Here is a 20,032-nt window from a genome sequence, read left to right as displayed (position 1 = left end):
CATTTGTGGTGCTTATGAAGTTATCCTTTTACTTTTGTAGTTTGAAGAACCACAAGATGAACCTTTAACATATCATTTCGGTGAGGATCCAACTGTTGCTTCTTCTACAACAACAACTTGAAGATATATAACTGCAATGTCAATGATGAGATTGTTCTGAGGCATCATTATCAAATGTAATGATATTTTGTGTTTTTTGAAATTATAAGTTTCATAGCTTATGTTTGAACAAGGTTTAGTTATTTGCATTAACTTCTATTTTGAACATGTGAAATGATTATGTGAATTTTGATTAAAATGTAATGTGAATGTCAAATTGCAATGAGAATATGAAAATTTAATGAAATTGCAATTTATTGTGAATTTTGAAATTAAAAATTTTATTTTTTTTTTATTTTTCCTCTCTAATTCGGGTGGTCTGGATACTCGATCCGGAAATTATCGGTTCGGTCTCGATTTTTCATTAACAAATCATCTATTATCCGGTCCAGTCTCGGTTTACCCGAACGTACTAGATCAATTTCGGTCTTAAAAATAACCAACACTGATCTGGTTCGATTTACCCGATTAGATTTTCGTTCCAACTCTCGGGACCTTGAATACCCGGACTGGTCCGAAACAGCCCAAACTACAATGCAAACATAATTTTGGTTACGATCAAGAATAAATAATATAGATTAACAAACAAATAATATGAGACTAACGGGATTAGTGGTTTTAGAATACACATGGATCAAAAATTAAAGATCTAAATTATATTTATATTTTGATCTTCATCCATGGTACTCCAAATGTAAATAAAAATAAAAATTAAACAAAAAAAAAAAAAAAACATCTCTTTCCTGGTAGACCATATTTGTAAAATAGTCTTCGTTATTCTTATTCTATGTTAAATACACTTCATCTTTCTCTTTATAGTCATGGATGGTTCTCTCTTTCACACTAGAATCTACCATACCACCTTCCACTCAAACCGAACATTACTTTATTCCCACTTGCACTCTTTAATAAAAGCTTGTATTCACTTCATGTAGAATAACACAGAACAATACAAGCTCAAAGTTGTGTCAATTGTTGAACAAATGGAAGCACTCACTCTATGTGCAGCATCTTCTTCTTCTTCTTCTTCTTCTTCTTCTTCTCCTAGCAGTTCAAGTTCAACCACAAGGCTATGCACCTACCATGTGTTTTTGAGTTTTAGAGGAGAAGATACTCGCAAAGGATTCACCGATCATCTATGTGCTTCCCTTGAAAGAAAAGGGATCACAACTTTCAGAGATGACAAAGATCTTGAGAGAGGCCAAGTCATTTCACAAAAGCTAATCAATGCAATTCAAGATTCTATGTTTGCCATCACTATTCTCTCACCAGACTATGCTTCTTCCACTTGGTGTTTGGATGAGCTTCAAATGATCATGGAGTGTAGCACTAGAAAGAACAACCTGCAGGGTCTTGAAGTTTTGCCAGTCTTCTATGGTGTGGACCCGTCTGATGTTCGGCATCAAAGAGGAAGCTATGAGGATGCTTTCAGAAAACATCAAGAGAAATTTGGTGAACACAGTGACAGGGTTGAAAGATGGAGAGATGCTTTAACACAAGTTGCCAGTTACTCTGGATGGGACTCCAATGGCCAGTAAGCTAGCTATTTCATTATCAGACATATTTGTATGTGTTTAAGATTGCTGAATTCATTCATTGCATGTGTTTAAGATCTTACCTTGGATTTTGCTTGTTGTCTGAACAGGCATGAGGCATCACTAGTGGAAAACATTGCTCAACACATACATAGAAAGTTGGTTCCGAAGTTGCCATCTTGCACAGAGAGCCTTGTTGGGATTGCTTCAAAGGTGGATGAAGTGAACAAGCTCATAGGTATGCAGTTAAACGATGTGCGCTTTATAGGCATATGGGGTATGGGTGGCATAGGCAAATCGACTATTGCTAGATCTGTCTATAAAGCAATCCAAGGTGAATTTGAACTTACTTGCTTTCTTGAGAATGTTAGAGAGTTGTCTGAGAGAAAAGGTTTAGTTCACATACAAAGACAACTTCTATCTCAGCTAAATATAAGTAAGAATGATTTTCATAATTTGTATGATGGGAAAAACACAATACGAAACTCTTTATGCAGAAAAAAGGCTCTGCTTGTTCTTGATGATGTGAATGATGTAAACCAGTTGGAGAATTTAGCTGCGAAACAAGATTGGTTTGGTCCGGGAAGTAGAGTAATAATCACAACTAGAGATAAACACTTGCTAGTGACACATGGAGTACATAAAACTTATGAAGTTGGAATGCTATTTCAAAAAGAAGCCCTTAATCTCTTTTGTTTGAAAGCCTTTAAAGGAGATAAACCACAAGAAGGGTATTTGGATTTGACCAAAGAAGTGGTGGATTATACTGGTGGTCTTCCATTGGCACTTGAGGTGTTAGGTTCCTATCTCTATGGAAGAAATGTCGATGTTTGGCATAGTGCGATTAAGAAAATAAGAACTGTTCCACACCCTAGAATCCAAGATAAACTGAAAATAAGTTATGAGAGTTTAGACCCCATGGAGAAGGATATTTTTCTAGATATTGCCTGTTTCTTCAAGGGAATGAAGACAGATAAAGTAATAGATTTATTAGAATGTTACGGTTATTTCCCTCAAATTGGAATCGAAATTTTGATTGAAAGATCTTTAATAACTAAAGATTGCAGGGATGATAAACTTGATATGCATGATTTGCTTCAAGAAATGGGCAGGGATATCGTATTTCAGGAGTCTCCATATGATCCAAGCAGACGTAGTAGGTTATGGTCTCGAGACGACATTGATCATGTGTTGACAAAAAATAAGGTAAGTGCTAATGCAACGATTTTCTTGCTTAAGTTTGTGTTTTCCCTCATTCTTTAAGATTATACTTTTTGTTATGGTTTTATAGGGAACTGATGCGATTAACAGCATAGCTATGAAGTTACTTCAACCATATGAAGCATGTTGGAGCACTGAAGCATTCTTTAAGACAAGTCAGCTAAAATATCTCAGTTTATGCGAGATGCAACTTCCCCTCGGCCTCAATTGCCTCCCTAGCTCTTTGAAAGTTCTTCGCTGGAGAGGATGTCCTTTGAAAGCTTTGCCACTAACAAATCCACTCGATGAAGTTGTTAACATTAAACTATCTCATAGCAAAATTCAACAACTTTGGCAAGGAATAAAGTTAAGAGAGTCTTTCATCGAGAGCTCTATTAAATTTCATCACCGTGACATTTCATGCTGATAACTTGTTCTCACATCTTTACGATTTTGAGCAGTTTATGGAAAAGCTGAAGTACTTGAATATGGCTTTTTCCAAGAACCTAAAGAGATTGCCTGATTTTTCCGGTGTTCCAAATCTTGAAAACTTGATTCTTAAAGGATGTGCAAGCCTAAACGAAGTTCATCCGTCTCTTGTACGTCACAAGAAAGTTGTTTTGATGAATTTCGAAAACTGCAAAAGTCTTCAGTCTCTTCCAGGGAAATTGGAGATGAGTTCTCTGCAGATGTTAACTCTTTCTGGCTGTTCCGAATTTAAATTCCTTCCGGAATTCGGGGAAAACATGGAAAATCTATCATTGCTTGAGTTACAAGGAACAGCTATAAGAAAACTACCCTCATCACTTGGATCCCTAGTTGGACTTATTATGTTGAACTTAAAGGACTGCAAAAGTCTTGTTTGCATACCAGACACGATTCATGGATTGAATTCCCTCGTAACGTTGGACATTTCCGGATGTTCAAAACTTTGTAGATTGCCGGATGGTTTAAAGGAAATCAAGAGTTTGGAGGAACTCCTAGCCAATGATACTGCTATCGATGAACTACCTTCCTCCATTTTTTATCTAGATAGACTTAGAGTATTATCATTTTCCGGTTGCAAAGGTCCATTATCCAAGTCGAAGAACTGGTTTCTTCCCTTCAATTGGATGTTTGGGAGTCAACCAGATTCCACTGGATTCAGATTTCCAACTTCTGTCTCGAGTCTACCCTCTTTGAGATATATAAATCTAAGTTACTGTAACCTTTCTGACAAATCAATACCAGATTATTTCAGCCACCTATCATCGTTGCGTTCTTTGAATCTGACTGGTAACAATTTTGTTAGCATACCAAGCGCAATTTCTAAACTTCCACGACTGGATTTGCTTACTCTAAATTCCTGCCAGAAGCTACAATCATTGCCAGAGCTTGCATCAAGTATGACACAGTTGGATGCAAGCAATTGTGATTCACTGGAAACTACGAAATTTAATCCAGCAAAGCCATGTAGTCTCTTTGCATCACCTAGACGACTAAACAATGTTCAAAAACTTTTTGGCAGCTTTATTGGGGTAAGTATACTAGATTTGTCTGTCGCTCAATAAAAATTCTTGAAGTACTTTGATTGTGACATACGACACAAATGTTTCAGGCACTTTGTCTTCCATCTGCAAGATTTGACATGCTTATCCCAGGGGAAGTAATTCCACCGTGGTTTGTACCTCAAAGAACTGTTTCCTGGGCAAAAATACAAGTTCCTAAGAATTGTCCTCTAGATGATTGGGTAGGATTTTCTCTGTGTTTTCTATTAGAGAGTTATGCTGATCCACCTGAACTTTGCAAGCATGAGATTGATTGTTATCTGTTTTCACCTAATGGTAAGCTGTTTATCAGCTCCAGAAGATTACCTCCTATGAATCCATGTCATCCTCATCTTTATATTCTCTACTTGTCCATTGATCAATTTCGCGACAGAATACTCAAAGATGATTGTTGGAATGACATTGAATTTGCACTGAAATGTTATTGCTGTCAATCACTGCAAATAGTGAGGTGTGGTTCGCGATTGGTATGTAAGCAAGATGTTGAAGATTGGAACAAAGCGAAGAGTCAGTTCAATGAGAGTTGAAGATAATATGAGATCATATATACCTTTGTAGCAAGAACAAGATGTCTCAGTGTCAATGTTCTTGTGTGTCGGTGTTTCAAAGTCCTTGACGATCACATCATTCCTTGATGAACATGAAGCTGAAAGTAGCATGAAGTTACAAATTTGACCATCGAGATGCTGCACTAGCAAACAACCTTGAAGCTGTATCAGAGGCAGACTGAATCTTAGATATTACTAAGTGTGAAACTTGTTTTAGTGTCTATTGTTTACAATGAAAATGATTAGATTCAGTCAAAAATAAAATTTGAACGTGACTTGTAAAAACAATTGAATTTACTGCATATATCCATTACTCCGATAATAAATGCTGATTCGTTGCCGGCATATATGTTGTTCATTGTTCCACCATTGCGACATCATGATAGCTTTTTCTTTACCTGGTTAGGTTGATATTTGGTACTATTCCAAACCATTGTTTATCTCCGAGACTAACATGACAAATTGTCGCACCAATTGTGTAGCCAAATTTCAACACATCATTTATCATTACATATGATCACACAGCTCCCCCGTCACACGTTGGGTTAGACAGAGGCGTTTTAAACAGCGTGTCATATATAAACCCTACCACACGTTGATTGCAGGTATTATCTCACTCTCATTCTCAAACTATATCTTTTTGACTTCACTGACTTAAAGCATTGAAGTGTTAACCTTGACGGTCTTCCCCATTCTACTGAACCTGAAGGTCTCACCGCCGCACTAGAAGAGCTCATTCTCGTAGCACCTTTTTTTCTCATTCCACCATAAAACAATGACACTGTGTGGGAATCAACTTTTGATTCTTACGCATTCGCACATCAAATTCATCTAATTCACATCAAATTCATCTAATTCTAAAAGTCGCATCTCATCAACAACAATCTCGTGCGATTAGCGATGATGATCTCCTTCCATCAAACCTTGTCGTTTTCCCCATTAATAGAGGATTGTTCAACAAGAAGGAGCCGAGAAAGAAACCTGCGAATAAGAATTCCTCAAGATCGTTGACAGCAGAAAAGGGAAAGCAAAGAAAGAAAAACTCATCCTAGGGTTCCAAGATAGCAAAAAGTTGGAAGGTATCCCAAACGCAACACTTTCATTAGTAGTGACTGCTACCGTGGATAACCATACTACAGTCTCAAGAGTTTTTCTCTAGGACGGAATTTCGTGCGACGTATTGTACGCCAACATCATCGTGCGACATCATGTACACCAACATCTCTGTCACTCGCCCTTACAGTACTAAATAATTGTTGGTTTTCATTGGAGAAGGAAGAGACAACTAGACAGTGAATCTGAGATTCTAGGTGATCCCTTGAAAAATGTGTACAATTGCATCCTAGGAAGGTCTTTCCTTGCAAACTAAATGCAGTAATTCCACTGTCCATTTGAAGATGAAATACCACAATTATTTCAGTGAACCAATTGTCATTCTGCTTGACTTATGCAGAGCCCGTCTAATACATGAAACGATCCTAAAAGACCATCGGTCAACCACCCTCGCTTTAGGAAAAAAAGGTAAAGGAGACCCCTACCCTAGCCATCGACACAATTGATCTCGATGTGCACCAAGATGAAATCATGTCAATTGACAAGCTCACCTCCTAGGTGGGAACCAAAGTGAAGATCTTGAGACAGGTTCCATATAGAATCATCAAGACAATGCAGCTCGACGAAAATCTAGAGAGTTTAGTCTGGATAGAAGCCGACTTGCCGATTCCAGCCAGGAGAGGCCTTATTGAGTGTCTAATAATTAAATTTCGACCTCTTCACGATCTCCACTGATAAAACTCCTGCCATTTACCCCAATGTAGCTTGTCACCAGCTAAATATTGATCCTTTCATCCGATACGTGGCCCAAAGAATGAGACAAGTATTCTCAAGAAAGTCTAAGTCCCCGGAACACGATTTGAGGCCTACTTCATTCCAACTTTATTTATTAAGTAAGATACACTAAATGGCTTTCCAATTTTGTCCTAGTTAAAACGGCTTCCAGAAAATGGGAGGTGGAATGTAGATTACACCGCTTATTCATTCCCCAACATCAACAATCTGGTGGATAACTCTGTCGACTACAAATTGTTGTCATTCAAGAACTCATACTCTGGATACAACCAACTCCTTATGCACGAAGCAGACTGAGACAAAACCGCCTTCATGACGAAACACGCCAACTTGCAATACAAGGTCATGTCATTGAACTTGAATAACGCAGGTGCAACATATCAAAGGATGATGAATGATATTTTTGAAAAGAAAATCTAAGAAACACTAGAGATATACAGGGACAACAAGATCGTAAAATCTAGTGAAGAAAAGAGGCACAACGTGTTGAGACGAGTTGGAGAGTATAATATGAGGCTTACACTTGAGAAGTGCACCTTCGGGGCCAGAGCTAGCAAATTCTTGGGATTCTACTTAACGGAGATAATAAGCGTGGAAGCTAACTCGTATAAGTGTGAAACACTTATAAAAATGGAGACTCTAACTACGACGAAAGGGATAATGAAAGTGAACGGGATTCTCACATACCTAAATAGGTTCATCTCGAGATCAACTCAACATGTTTTACCGTTCAACATATTATTGAAGAAACAAGCTCACTTTGAGTGGACTCCATAGTGAAAATAGGTGTAGTTGTAGTCAAAACTAACGACAGGAGTAGTTACTCCATTGGTTGTTGAAGTGTTTGCACCTCCAACCGTCATTCTGATTAGTTGTTCTTTTGCACTTGGAGCGTTGTTATGGGAAGGAGGAATTCCTTGAGGGGGTGATTTTCCTGATGGTCTAAACATACTAACAAATTGTCCACTCCTGAGATGCTTAAACACTCAACAATTGGCGACATTTAGAAGTAAAGAACGAAACAATCATGAAAGCACATACACTTTTTACAAAAAGTATAATTTTGGCACAAAAGGGTCCTATCGGGTGTGTCAATTTATTTACTAGTATTTTTGGTAAACAATCACGATTTTTAGTTCACTTGTAGGATCAAATTAAAAATCCTAATGGACACTTTGTGTTAAACGTTTTGAGAAAATATGACAGTGAGAAAATAGTACATGCATAAGTGATTGATTGGATAAAGTAAATAAAGGAAAATAGTTAAGCAATTGCATAAAAATTGCTCGAATTAAGAATTGGACGTTAGTTCATACATCTCTCACAAATTATTTATCTCTGAGACTCGGATGTGTGAATTTTAAAGGGAGAAAAATGAAATGTGAATATCAAAAACTATTTATATATTAGGTACAACAATAATTGCCAACGATGGTTATATCTCCATGATTTGACATGTATCTTCTAGGTGGGCTTTAGTCTTCTGATGTATTTCTAGGTGTCTTTGGTTCTCAAACCACTTCAAACTGTTATTGTTGTTGAAAACGTGTTCAAGTTACCTAATCATATATGTCGTAAACTCCACTTGTCAAATTTGCAGCTTGGTGTTGACAACATGACTTAGCTACCTACAATTAGTATTTATATCCACCTCATATCTCACATTCATGTAGAAATGTTAAGGCAAAAATCTCAGGCTAACACCGGTATACTTCATATCTAAAGCGCTAATAGGGCCGAAAACACTCTACCAAAAGATAGAGAATATTGCATTAGCATTTATGATGGCCTCGAGATATCTACGAAGATATTTCCTAGCACACATCATCCTCTTTTAGACCAACCTACATCTTAAACATATCCATTCAAATACCTAATTTTGCAAGGCGAATGACTAAATGGTCATTTGAGATCTTTGAATTTGAAATCAACTTCGAACCAAGTAAGGTATTGAAGGCTCAAGTGTTTACAGACTTCCTAGAAGAAATGACATTGGTCACCCTAGAGCCAAGTGCGAAATGGACTAACTTCCCAGATGGGTCGTCTAACAACAAGGGAAATGACAATTGAGGTATCCTTACGTTTTTAATTCACAACCATTAATAACCATGAAGAATGTGAAGCCTTCAACAATTGTCTTACATTGGCATCCAAGATGGAGGCAAAAGAAGTCAAGTAGCAAATAGAATCACTACTAGTTGTATCCTAAGGCAAGGGAGATGTGTAAATCAAAGATCTATTACTATAAAGGTATGTCGTCATGGCCATAGAAAAACTGGCCAGGTTCAGATCACACAATATCGTGCATATCCCGAGGGAGCTGAACACCAGGACTGATGTCTTGACCAAGATTTCAAGCACAAGAGCTACAATAATCAACTACTCCTTTATATATGATTCTTTGGGCAAGCCTAGCATCGAAACTCCTAAAGTGATTATGGCGATCATACATGGTATCTCATAGTCTTCCTGGATATCTCAAACTATGGAATATATCAAACATGGTATATTTTCCATTGATTCTGTTGATGTTAATCTTGTGAAGAGGAGAGCAAGTTCGTATTTTATTGCATTGGAGTATGAACATCCTCGGCCTTTTTAACTTAGCCCTTAGGAAGTTGAAGTTCCTAATTGTCGCTTAAGATTATATTACCAAATGGGTATAAGCGAAAGCCTTAACAAAAAGAGAAGCGAAAAAATGGTTTTCCACCTTCACAAGTGTCACCATGGCGCAACCTGTAGACGGAAAAGACAACAAGTTAGACCTCAGAATTTCCAATCCGACAATATTTCTTGTATTTTCAAAGGGCTAGAAATGGTACCTTAATAAATAAGTGACACGAAGAAATGGTTAAATGCAAGTGAAACTTGAAAATGAAGATGAATCAGAAAACATAGAACCCAAATAAAAAGAGAAGTTGGCGAAATCAAATGTCACTCGAGCTAAGGGAAGGAGGAAAGAGTTTATGAGAAGAAAGTAAGTCTCGGTTGTAAGAAAGAGTGAAAAATATTTGAAAGGCAAAAATGATCTCTATATAATAGAGCAAAATGAATAAATTAACGATTTAGAATAAAATAAAATAAAAAAGTGAAAAGTAATGATCAAATTTCGCCTAAAAAATACATCGACGCTTAAGTGCATGAATGTGTCACGCACTAATCTACAAAGAGTTAAAAGATAGTGCACTGACAGTGTAAAATAGTTTTACACTGTCATCCAATAGAAAGCTATCAATTAGCCATGTCATTAAATTACTTTTTAAATAAAAGAGTGGTTTAATTGGATACATGGTGGTGATTGGTTGACAGTGTAAAAATATTTTACACTGTCAGTGCATCACCCCTTTTCTCATCTACAAATCTAAGGCCACATTTAAAAAAATCATGTGAAGTATTTTCTTAAATATTCTCTCTCCTTTTAATGTAAATTTATTTTTTCACATTTTATAAAAATCTTCATAAATTTTCATTTTCATTCAAGAATCATTATTTTTGTTTATATTCCAAACTAATCTACTTTTAATATAATAAAGTAAAATACATATGAAATCCTCTCATTAACCCTCTAATCACCAATTTGAGGGTGATAATCGGGGACACAACGGTAATTGCATAAACCTTAATTAATTTAATTAGAAATATGTATCCCATAATCATTGCATTACTTTTCAGTTGTCCAATTTCTTTTCCATAATTAATATTACTGTCATGCTTTTGTAGATAGTTGTGCAAAGCTGCATGGAATACAGCAAAACCATTTGCACGCTTTTTCTCTTTGGTTGCTCAAGAAAATTTCACTTCTTCTATCATCCTTCTATATATATTATGGCTTTTGATTTCAAGCCCCAAACCCTACATTTGTCTTATCTTCCTCTCCTGTTTCCGCCCATCAATATTAGGTTTTTCTTTTTCACGTAGATTTTGTGCTACATCTTCCATGCCACACTGTTAGTTGTTTTTCTAAACGACTATTGTTTTAATCTATCTATTTTTTCATTTCTGCAGAATATGAGTCGTAAATTTGACTGCATAAAAGACATCAGCGACAAGAAGGAAACATGGAGATTGGCTGTTCGAATTATTGATCTATGGAGCGTTGTTAACAGTAAGGGTGCTGAACATCTGGAAATGGTTATTATGGATGTTGCGGTATAAGTATTTCATTTTCGTTTAATGTTGCATTTTTTCATTATTAGCAAGCGATTTATGGGATTAACCATATTTTTACATTTGTTGTTAGGGTGATCGAATTCAAGTTTTGATTCGGGCTGATCATACAGATAAGTGGAAATCAAGAATTCAAGAGAATATGACTTGCATAATCAACAACGGTACTGTATTTGATAACGATTTTCAGTGGAAGTTGTGTGACCATTCAAAGAAATTCGTGTTCCTTGGTGGTACGACCATGAAACACATGGATGTACAAAATATTCCTCCTCTGAAGTATTATTTCAAAGAGTTTTGCGAAATTAATGCAGGCAAATGTCATCTTAACAGACTTGAAGGTAGAAACAAACATTAAGCACGCTTTACTTCTTATAAGGATCCATTTACTTATAACATTTGCCATATTTGATCTCTTTTGCAGATATTATAGGTGTTGTACATGAGATAAACAATATGCAATCAAACACTCCAGGAAAGAAGACATTTGTGGCCCTCAGTCTCAAAGATTTGAGGTATAGTTGTTACCCTTAATCCTCTTTCAGTATTTATTTTTCGATTATCATGATTCAATGTAAATTTTTCTTAACCCAATTTTTATTTTAACATCTCAGCGGTGACATCATTAACTGCACATTATGGGAGAGCTATGGTACTAAGTTTTTGGAATATTATAATGACCCAACTAACACGGGTGCTATTGTCATCATACTAACCCATGCAATGATCAAGGATTCTCAGGGTTTGCTTCTTTTTTTTTTCTGCTGTTGCCTTATCACATTTTTTCAACAATGATGTAAACTTTTTTTTTTCTTCAATCAGTATCCAATGCATGGAGTGGTTCAAAGCTGCTAATCAACGAAGACATCCAGGAGATTTCTGAGTTTTTGTCAAAGTATTAACATTAGGCAGTCTTTTATTTCAATTAGTTTTGCATGTTGATTCCAAATTATAGCATGGATTTATTATAATATGCCCAGGTTGCCTGCAAATGAGCAATCCCAAAAGCCTTCGCAATCTGCCAAATCCATGTCTCTTTGGTCTGGTGGATCTCAGTTTACAACACTTGAAAAATTTGTTCATAAGGCAAAGTGCATTCCTTTGAGTCAATTCTGCAAAATCAAACAAGTATAACTCAGAAATTCGTAAATGTATATTCAAGTTGTTAACAATTATCTATATGTATTTGTAATGCTTTTATTTTTATTTTTAGGACATGTTATGTGTTACTGTTGGAACTACCACGAAATTTTATGTATCCAAGCATGGTTGGTTTTACTATGGTTGCACAAAGTGCTCTGTGAAGGCTACTGATTTGAACAATCCATACCAGTGTGTGTGTGGAGAAAATGTACACAAACCCATACCAAGGTTGTTTGTTGTAATTATTTCTATTTATGACCTTTTAACCCTTTTTGTCTAAGATCACTCAATTATACCTGTATGTATTTATGTAATAGGTACAAAGTTGATATATATGTTTGTGACGGTGAATCAAAATTCCGATTTGTATTTTGGGATGCCGACTGTGAGCAGATTATAGGACAATCTGCTGATAGCATGCATAAATCAATGTTAGAGGTATGTTAATAATTTAGTTTCTTTGTAAAATAGTATAATATATGGTTTCTAACATTCTTTTGCAACTTTAGAATGGTGAAGATGATCCCATGGTTTATCCTGACGAGCTTGACATGTTGTTGGAAAAGAAAATGGCTTTGAGAGCTAAAGTACAGCCAACCTTTGGGCAAGCATCTGTTTGGAAGTTTTCTTATGATGAAGAATTTGTCAGTCAAATTGAAAAGGATTATATTGCTGATGAGGTTTTTCAGTTTATAGTAATCCGGTTGAATATCTTAAATTAACTGCAATCCAACTGTATTAATAATATCCTATTGTATAATACAGGCTCATAGTCTTCCTCCCATTCAAAATGCTGTTGCTGATCATGTTGATACTTCCATGGTATGTTATTTGATAATTGCAATGTTTTCATGCAAAACATGTATTTTATTCCATATTTTACTAAATATGTTTACTACATTCGAAGGAGTCCTTATCTGCATTTGGAGAAAATGATCCTGACAAGAGTTTGGCCAATACCCCATCAAAGAGTGTTTCTCATGGTGTTGATGCTGAAGAATCGGATTGTCAGCTTTTAGGACTTACACAATATTCAGGAACCAAACCACCCAAAAAAGTGAAGATTGAACCAAATGCTTGAAGACTTCATCAACTTTTTTATTTTATGCATCCTATATCTAATTTGTTGGAACTTATAATCCTATGGTTTATGTTTTTTGGTTGTTAAATTTATGGGATGTATTGTTTTATTTACTTTGTGGTACTGCATTTTCTACCAACAAAGCTTTCACTCTTGGACAACATGTAGTTTTTGTATTCAAGCATTTTATTTAATTTCAATTTCGAGATTGCCATGGAATTATTTTGTTCAATTTTAATCAATGTCTTATTCTGAATTTAATGTTATGACAGAATTTTTGGGTTGTATTTATTCAAAATTATATCTTCTTTTGTTTATCACTATTGGACAAGATAGATGTGAGATATTTTTACATTTATGCCCAATCCAATTCTACTTTTACTTAATCATATTAGTTTACATAATATGATTCTAATATATGCTGCAGGTGAGATTTTGTTATTTAAATTTCTTATATAACAATTTAACCATCTTACAATCAACCTATATATTTTATTTACAAAATCATAATAACTAAATTATACAAGTTTAATTTGAACCATTTTTTTTTCTTGCATATTTAGGGTTCTTTTTAAATATTGTATGAATTACTAAATCATGATCCTATTAATATTTTCAAAAACAGATATTCTCATCAACCAATATAACTTTTGCTATTCCATTATTTTTGAAACTAAACTTATAATAGTTTTTATTTATTCATGAAATATTTTCAAGAATCTCCCTTTTTTTACTCAAGCCACTTACTCACTCATTTCATTTATTACATGCTTTGGAAACTAGACAAGTTAAGTTTGTTTCACACTTTAAACAATCATCATTGCTTTTCTATCATGCTTTGGATGTTTAATGACACTTAACGTGTAATGCCAAGAATGATAATCATTACAATATCAAAACAAAATTGTGTATGAAAGAGATTAATTTATGACTATGCTAAGCGTGCAGATGAAAGTAAAGGACCAAACAAAGGCATCATTGCTAATATCAACTCCTACTATAATTATTACATATCCACATAACTTAAACATACATATATTATGGCTTTATATTCCTACCAAGTCTTTGTCCGAAAATCTTTCTAAACAAATCAAAAAAGCAGAAATATGGATGGTCTGAATCAAAAGGCTCTTGAAGATAAATGGTTTAGCAGTGTGTTAAGCAAAAAAAGATCAGCAGAAGCAAGACTTCATCGTAAACGTCAACTTCAATCCAAGAGAGCAAAGAAATTGAATGGACTGCAGAAGGAGAATGTAGGAAAGACTACCCCAATTAGTAGTCATGATAATGCTCATGCAAGAATTCCATTTTCTACCATATCTCAGAACATTCCAAGTTCCAGCAATTCGGTTATAACAACTTTGCAGAAAACTCATGCTTCCTCAGTGATCAGCAGTCTTGCAAATTCGTTGAATAAAAAACGTCCAAGAGTGGTTACATTCAGAAACATCAATATGAGAGGGACGAATTTAAAGAATAGATTTGATAACGTTGTTGGTGAATGTGGTTCTACATCTTCAAAAAACTCTCCATTACATACTACTGAAATCAATGAACTTTTTGAAGATGACAACGAAGAGGATAATATTCATGATGATTCGTCAGAGAGTATGGTTTATTTATGGTAATGTACATTCTCAATTAATTTAAACACTAAACAAATTTCTAATTAACTTTGCATGTATCAATTTCCATAGGTTGGAGTTCAGACGACAGCATGGTTATGGACGAAGATGAAGAAGATATGGACAATCAAGCTGTAATGGTCAATGCACTACCATCAGGTTTTGTAACAATAATGTAATCATTGTCAGTAAATTTATATTGTTAAACATCCTCTCATCTGTTAACTTAGTTGTGCATTCATTTAGGAGATTTTTACGACATAGGTGATCCAGTGTTTGAATGTCCAAAATGTGGTGCAAACATGTGGTATTTAGAAAGGAAGACCAAGTGTCGGCAAACATTAAGTCCTAAGTTCACAATGTGTTGCGGGGATGGTAAAGTTCAAATTCCTCTGTTGAGAGAACCTCCACCGGTGTTACAGAAACTGCTGTTTGACCAAACAAACCCTGAATCAAAACTATTTCAACAACAAATACGTCTTTTCAACATGATGTTTGCATTTACGTCTTCGGGTGCTAAAATGGACAACCGTTTTAACAATGGTAGAGGTCCTCCAAATTACCGAATTCAAGGACAATCATGTCATCGTATAGGTAGCATGTTACCATTGCCAGGACAAAATCCCCGATTTGCACAACTCTATATATATGATACTGAACATGAAATACAGCATAGAGTAAACGGATTCAAGTATGTTTATTAATTACTTCGTGTATAATAATATGCTCTGTTTTATGCGATATGGACCATATACCATTTTTTTGTTTTCATTCTTTGCAGGACAAAAGACGGAATAGATCTTGACATAGTGAAAAAACTCTCTTCTATGTTATATCAACACAATGTTCATGCCCAGAGTTTTAAGATGGCAAGGGATATACTTTCCGAAGGCAATGTTTCTGACCTAAAGCTCCGTCTTATTTCCGAGCGACGCACCGATGGAAAAATTTATAATCAACCAACTGTTTCTGAAGTTGCTGCTCTAATTGTTGGTGATGTTGACACTGCTGAGAAGAGGGACATAATAATGCACAAACAGACTGGACAACTTCAAAGAATAGATGAATATCATACATCATATTTGGGATTTCAATATCCATTGCTTTTCCCTTATGGCGAAGATGGTTACAGGCCGAACATTAGACATCGTAATCAAGATTCCAACAATAGACGTAACTCAGAATCAATGACTGGAGTAGCCGACAACGAGGATGTTCCGTGGGAGCAAGCAAATAAAAGAAATAGACTCACAATTAGAGAGTGGTTTGCATTTCGTATTCAAGCCAGAAAGAATGAGGCCCAAACGGTTATCAGATCAAGAAGGTTATTTCAACAGTTTTTGGTTGATGGTTATACAATGATGGAATCTGAGAGACTTCGATGGTTAAGAAAAAATCAATCTAAACTTCGGGTTGGAAAGTATAACTATCTAACAGATATCAGAACCAATGGACATACCGATGGTGCAAACACAGGGAAAAGAGTTGTCCTTCCATCGTCCTATGTTGGTAGTCGCAGATACATGGATCAACTTTACTTTGATGGAATGGCAATATGTAGTTATGTAGGATTTCCCGATCTATTCATAACGTTTACGTGTAATCCAAACTGGCCGGAATTGAAACGTGTACTTGCTTCTAATAATTTGACACCAGCAGATCGGCCGGACCTCATCACGAGAATATTTAAGATGAAATTTGATGAGTTACTGTCAGATTTGACTAAAAAAAGTTGTATGGGCAAAGTTCTTGCGTGTAAGTATTGATTCATTTCAAAACTGGTCATACATTATTTTGATTCTTAAACATCATTATTCATACTTTTTTTTCTGTTGTAGATATGTACACAATTGAGTTTCAGAAAAGAGGCCTTCCCCACGCTCATATTTTGATATTTCTACATCCATCCAGCAAATATCCAACACCTGCTGATATTGACCGTATTATATCTGCCGAAATTCTGAACAAGGACACCGACGGAGACTTATATAACTTGGTAAAAAGTCACATGATTCACGGACCATGCGGAAACGCAAACCGGTCTTTGCAATGCATGAAGGATGGTAAATGTTCCAAATACTTTCCTAAAGACTTTCGGGCTGAGACAGTCGTCGATCAAGATGGTTATTCGGTTTACAGAAGAAGGGACAACGGTCACACTGTCATTAGGAATGGTATAGAGGTTGACAATAGATTTGTTGTTCCTTACAATGCAAAATTGTTGTTGAAGTTCAGAACTCATATTAATATGGAATGGTGCAATCAAAGCACATCCATAAAATATTTGTTTAAATACATCAACAAAGGCTATGATCGAATAACTGCTGCAATTGTCATGAATGAAAATGGATGTCCTATTGAGCGTCAAGATGTTGATGAAATCAAGCAGTATATTGACTGTAGGTATGTTTCTCCAAGTGAAGCATCTTGGAGGATTTATGGTTTCCCCATTCATGGAAGAAAACCAGCTGTGGAAAGATTACACTTCCATTGCGAAGGTCAACATTCAGTCTACTATACTGACATCAGCAATGTTTCCAATGTCCTTGAGAAACCAAGTGTAACTGAATCGATGTTTACGGCATGGTTTGAAGCTAATCAGAAATACACCGAAGCTCAACAGTTAACTTATAGCAATTTTGTTTCAAAGTTTGTATATGTCAAAAAGAAGAGAGAGTGGAAACCCAGGCAGAAGGGTTACACAATTGGCAGGTTAATTTGGGTTCCTCCAACTACAGGAGAATTGTACTTTCTCAGAATGATGCTTACACATGTGAAGGGCCCTCGAAATTATTCAGATATGAAAATAGTTAACAACGTCAAGTACGATACTTTCCGTGATGCATGTTTTGCAATGGGTTTTATTGGGGATGATCGCGAATTTATAGCTGCTATTTCAGAGGCATTTCAGTGGGGTTCTGGCCACTATTTAAGATTGCTTTTTGTCCACATGTTGTTGTCAAGTAGCATTAACAGACCAAGGCATGTATGGAGCAAAACAAGGCATCTTCTATCTGATGGAATTCTTTACTCTCAGCAGACTATTGCCAACAACAGAGGTAACATGTAATTGAAGCAAAAATTAGATATCAACTTCATTAACTTCATTTTTTAAATAAATTCTATTGCAAGAAATTTACAATCTGACATTGATTGAGATAGAAAAGCTACTACAATGCAACCCTAAGAGCCTAAGCGACTTTCCTGGGATGCCAAAACCACAAGGATATGTTCCCAAAGAATTTGGCAACAAGCTTATTTACGAAGAGCGGAACTACAATCCCGATGAACAACTTCAAGAATTTAACATGCTGTATCAGAATCTCACAGGTTTCTTCACTGTCCATTTGAAATTTGTTATTAATGTAAAACCAAATTAATAATAGCATAGCATAGTATCTTATGATTGTTTAAGAATAATCTTCTAATTACCAACAGATGAACAAAGGGATGTATTTAAGCAAATCATGATGGCCGTGAATAACCAGAATGGAGGCGTGTTCTTTCTTTATGGTTACGGCGGTACAGGCAAAACCTATATGTGGAGAACACTAGCTTCTTATATAAGATCAAAGAAACAAATATGTCTGACAGTTGCTTCTTCTGGAATTGCCTCACTATTACTTCCAGGTGACCGGACGGCGCATTCTAAATTCAAAATTCCGATTCCCACGCTTGAATCTTCCACATGCGACATAAACAAAGGGAGCGATAGAGGTGATCTACTAAAACTATCAAAGTTGATAATCTGGGACGAGGCTCCAATGTGTCACAAATTTTGTTTTGAGGCATTGGATAAAACTCTGAAGGATATCATGGGTGGATCCAAAGCATCAAATAAAATATTTGGAGGTAAGGTAATAGTCTTCGGCGGTGATTTCAGGCAAATTCATCCAGTTATTCCAAGAGGCAGCCGCTCAGATATAGTTCATGCTACAATAAATTCATCATATATATGGGATCACTGCAAGGTTTTGAAACTCACAAAAAACATGCGACTACAGCAGTCGGCAAAATCCACCAGTTCTGCAGAGTTAATACATTTCTCAGATTGGATTTTAACTGTTGGAGATGGGAAGATGTCAGAACCAAACGATGGTTACGCAGAGATCGACGTTCCTAAAGATCTGTTGATCTCTGATTTAAATGATCCCCTTGAGGCAATATTTGAAAACACCTATCCAAATTTTGATGTTAATTACAATAATGTGGATTTTCTACAGTCAAGGGCAATATTAGCTGGAACCATAGAGACTGTTGATCAAATCAATCAGTATATTTTAGAATTTGTTCCCGGTAATCAACATTTTTTTATAAGCTTTCGTTGTGTATTTTATTTTTTCATGCCCAATATTATGTACGACAACAAATAACATTGTCAACCCGCGGGTCAAGAGAAAGAGTATTTAAGCTCGGATTCAGTTGATACAACAGACGGTGACGGCAATGATTCTTTTGATGTTTTAACTCCAGAATTTTTGAATGCCTTGCAAACTTCCGGTGTCCCCAATCATAAAATCAAATTGAATATTGGTACTCCAATAATGCTTCTCAGGAATATTGACCAAGCAGAAGGCCTTTGCAATGGAACACGTCTCATTGTTACCAAATTGGCCGATCATGTTATAGAAGCAAAAATTATTTCTGGAAAGAACATTGGTGGTGTCGTATACATTGCACGAATGGACATAACTCCGACTCAATCACCATGGCCCTTCCGAATGACCAGAAGACAGTTTCCTATAATGGTATGCTACGCTATGACAATTAACAAATCTCAAGGTCAATCTTTAGATTTTGTCGGTATATATTTGCCAAGAAGCGTGTTCAGTCATGGTCAATTTTATGTGGCAGTATCAAGAGTAAAGAGCAAAAAGGGTCTAAAGATTTTAATTCACGACAAAGACAAACAACCATTGTCGGTCACGACGAATGTCGTTTTCAAAGAAGTCTTTGAAAATTTATAGTTGGACAATTAAATGTTCCATTCAATTAGTATTTTGAAGTTTTAAACGCCATGCACGTTAATCATTTCAAGTTCGGGAGTTTCTAAGGAAAATCTTGAAGGATACTATGATTTTTTTGTAGATGCACAAATTTTTTTTTTGTAATTGCAATATATGGTATATGCAACTCATGTATATCTATTTTTTTGCAATTCACACATTCTTCAATTATATATCATTAATCTAAAGCCATAGAGAAACAGAAACATGCTCTAAAAGAATTACATCATAAA

General features: G+C 35.7%; 3 protein-coding genes across 3 annotated transcripts; all 3 read left to right on the top strand.

Annotated features, from left to right (window-relative positions):
- Positions 1–927: 927 nt before the first annotated feature.
- Positions 928–5,777, top strand: LOC131609634 (TMV resistance protein N-like). The gene is made up of 5 exons (XM_058881395.1): positions 928–1,633; positions 1,745–2,840; positions 2,926–3,199; positions 3,294–4,351; positions 4,432–5,777. The coding sequence occupies exons 1-5, from the start codon at positions 1,083–1,085 to the stop codon at positions 4,906–4,908; spliced, it is 3,456 nt and encodes a 1,151-aa protein (XP_058737378.1). The 5' UTR covers positions 928–1,082; the 3' UTR covers positions 4,909–5,777.
- Positions 5,778–10,905: 5,128 nt separating this feature from the next.
- Positions 10,906–13,344, top strand: LOC131614367 (replication protein A 70 kDa DNA-binding subunit C-like). Its single transcript, XM_058885962.1, has 11 exons — positions 10,906–10,926; positions 11,018–11,285; positions 11,369–11,459; positions 11,559–11,686; positions 11,767–11,839; positions 11,925–12,072; positions 12,158–12,315; positions 12,405–12,525; positions 12,597–12,767; positions 12,853–12,909; positions 12,995–13,344. The coding sequence occupies exons 1-11, from the start codon at positions 10,906–10,908 to the stop codon at positions 13,166–13,168; spliced, it is 1,410 nt and encodes a 469-aa protein (XP_058741945.1). The 3' UTR covers positions 13,169–13,344.
- Positions 13,345–14,274: 930 nt separating this feature from the next.
- On the top strand, positions 14,275–19,760 carry LOC131614366 (uncharacterized). The gene is made up of 8 exons (XM_058885961.1): positions 14,275–14,776; positions 14,866–14,952; positions 15,040–15,484; positions 15,575–16,548; positions 16,632–17,852; positions 17,926–18,123; positions 18,232–19,089; positions 19,267–19,760. Exons 1-8 carry the CDS (start codon positions 14,275–14,277, stop codon positions 19,758–19,760), a joined length of 4,779 nt encoding a protein of 1,592 aa, XP_058741944.1.
- The last annotated feature ends 272 nt before the right edge of the window (positions 19,761–20,032 follow it).

The sequence above is a fragment of the Vicia villosa genome, linkage group LG6 (genome assembly GCF_029867415.1).
Source record: "Vicia villosa cultivar HV-30 ecotype Madison, WI linkage group LG6, Vvil1.0, whole genome shotgun sequence".
Lineage (NCBI taxonomy): Eukaryota > Viridiplantae > Streptophyta > Magnoliopsida > Fabales > Fabaceae > Vicia > Vicia villosa.
This window is presented reverse-complemented; position numbering and strand designations above follow the sequence as displayed.

What these genes read in the sequence shown, in the direction of transcription:
- LOC131609634 (XM_058881395.1), top strand. Translation starts at nt 1,083, where the DNA reads ATGGAAGCACTCACTCTATGTGCAGCATCTTCTTCTTCTTCTTCTTCT. An exon ending in ATGTGTTGACAAAAAATAAG is followed by an intron (nt 2,841 to 2,925) that starts GTAAGTGCTAAT and finishes ATGGTTTTATAG; the next exon opens with GGAACTGATGCGATTAACAG. An exon ending in TTTTTGGCAGCTTTATTGGG is followed by an intron (nt 4,352 to 4,431) that starts GTAAGTATACTA and finishes CAAATGTTTCAG; the next exon opens with GCACTTTGTCTTCCATCTGC.
- LOC131614367 (XM_058885962.1), top strand. Translation starts at nt 10,906, where the DNA reads ATGGTTATTATGGATGTTGCG. An exon ending in AATGATCAAGGATTCTCAGG is followed by an intron (nt 11,687 to 11,766) that starts GTTTGCTTCTTT and finishes TTCTTCAATCAG; the next exon opens with TATCCAATGCATGGAGTGGT. An exon ending in ATTTCTGAGTTTTTGTCAAA is followed by an intron (nt 11,840 to 11,924) that starts GTATTAACATTA and finishes TAATATGCCCAG; the next exon opens with GTTGCCTGCAAATGAGCAAT.
- LOC131614366 (XM_058885961.1), top strand. Translation starts at nt 14,275, where the DNA reads ATGGATGGTCTGAATCAAAAGGCTCTTGAAGATAAATGGTTTAGCAGT. An exon ending in CATAGAGTAAACGGATTCAA is followed by an intron (nt 15,485 to 15,574) that starts GTATGTTTATTA and finishes CATTCTTTGCAG; the next exon opens with GACAAAAGACGGAATAGATC. An exon ending in GCTGTATCAGAATCTCACAG is followed by an intron (nt 18,124 to 18,231) that starts GTTTCTTCACTG and finishes AATTACCAACAG; the next exon opens with ATGAACAAAGGGATGTATTT.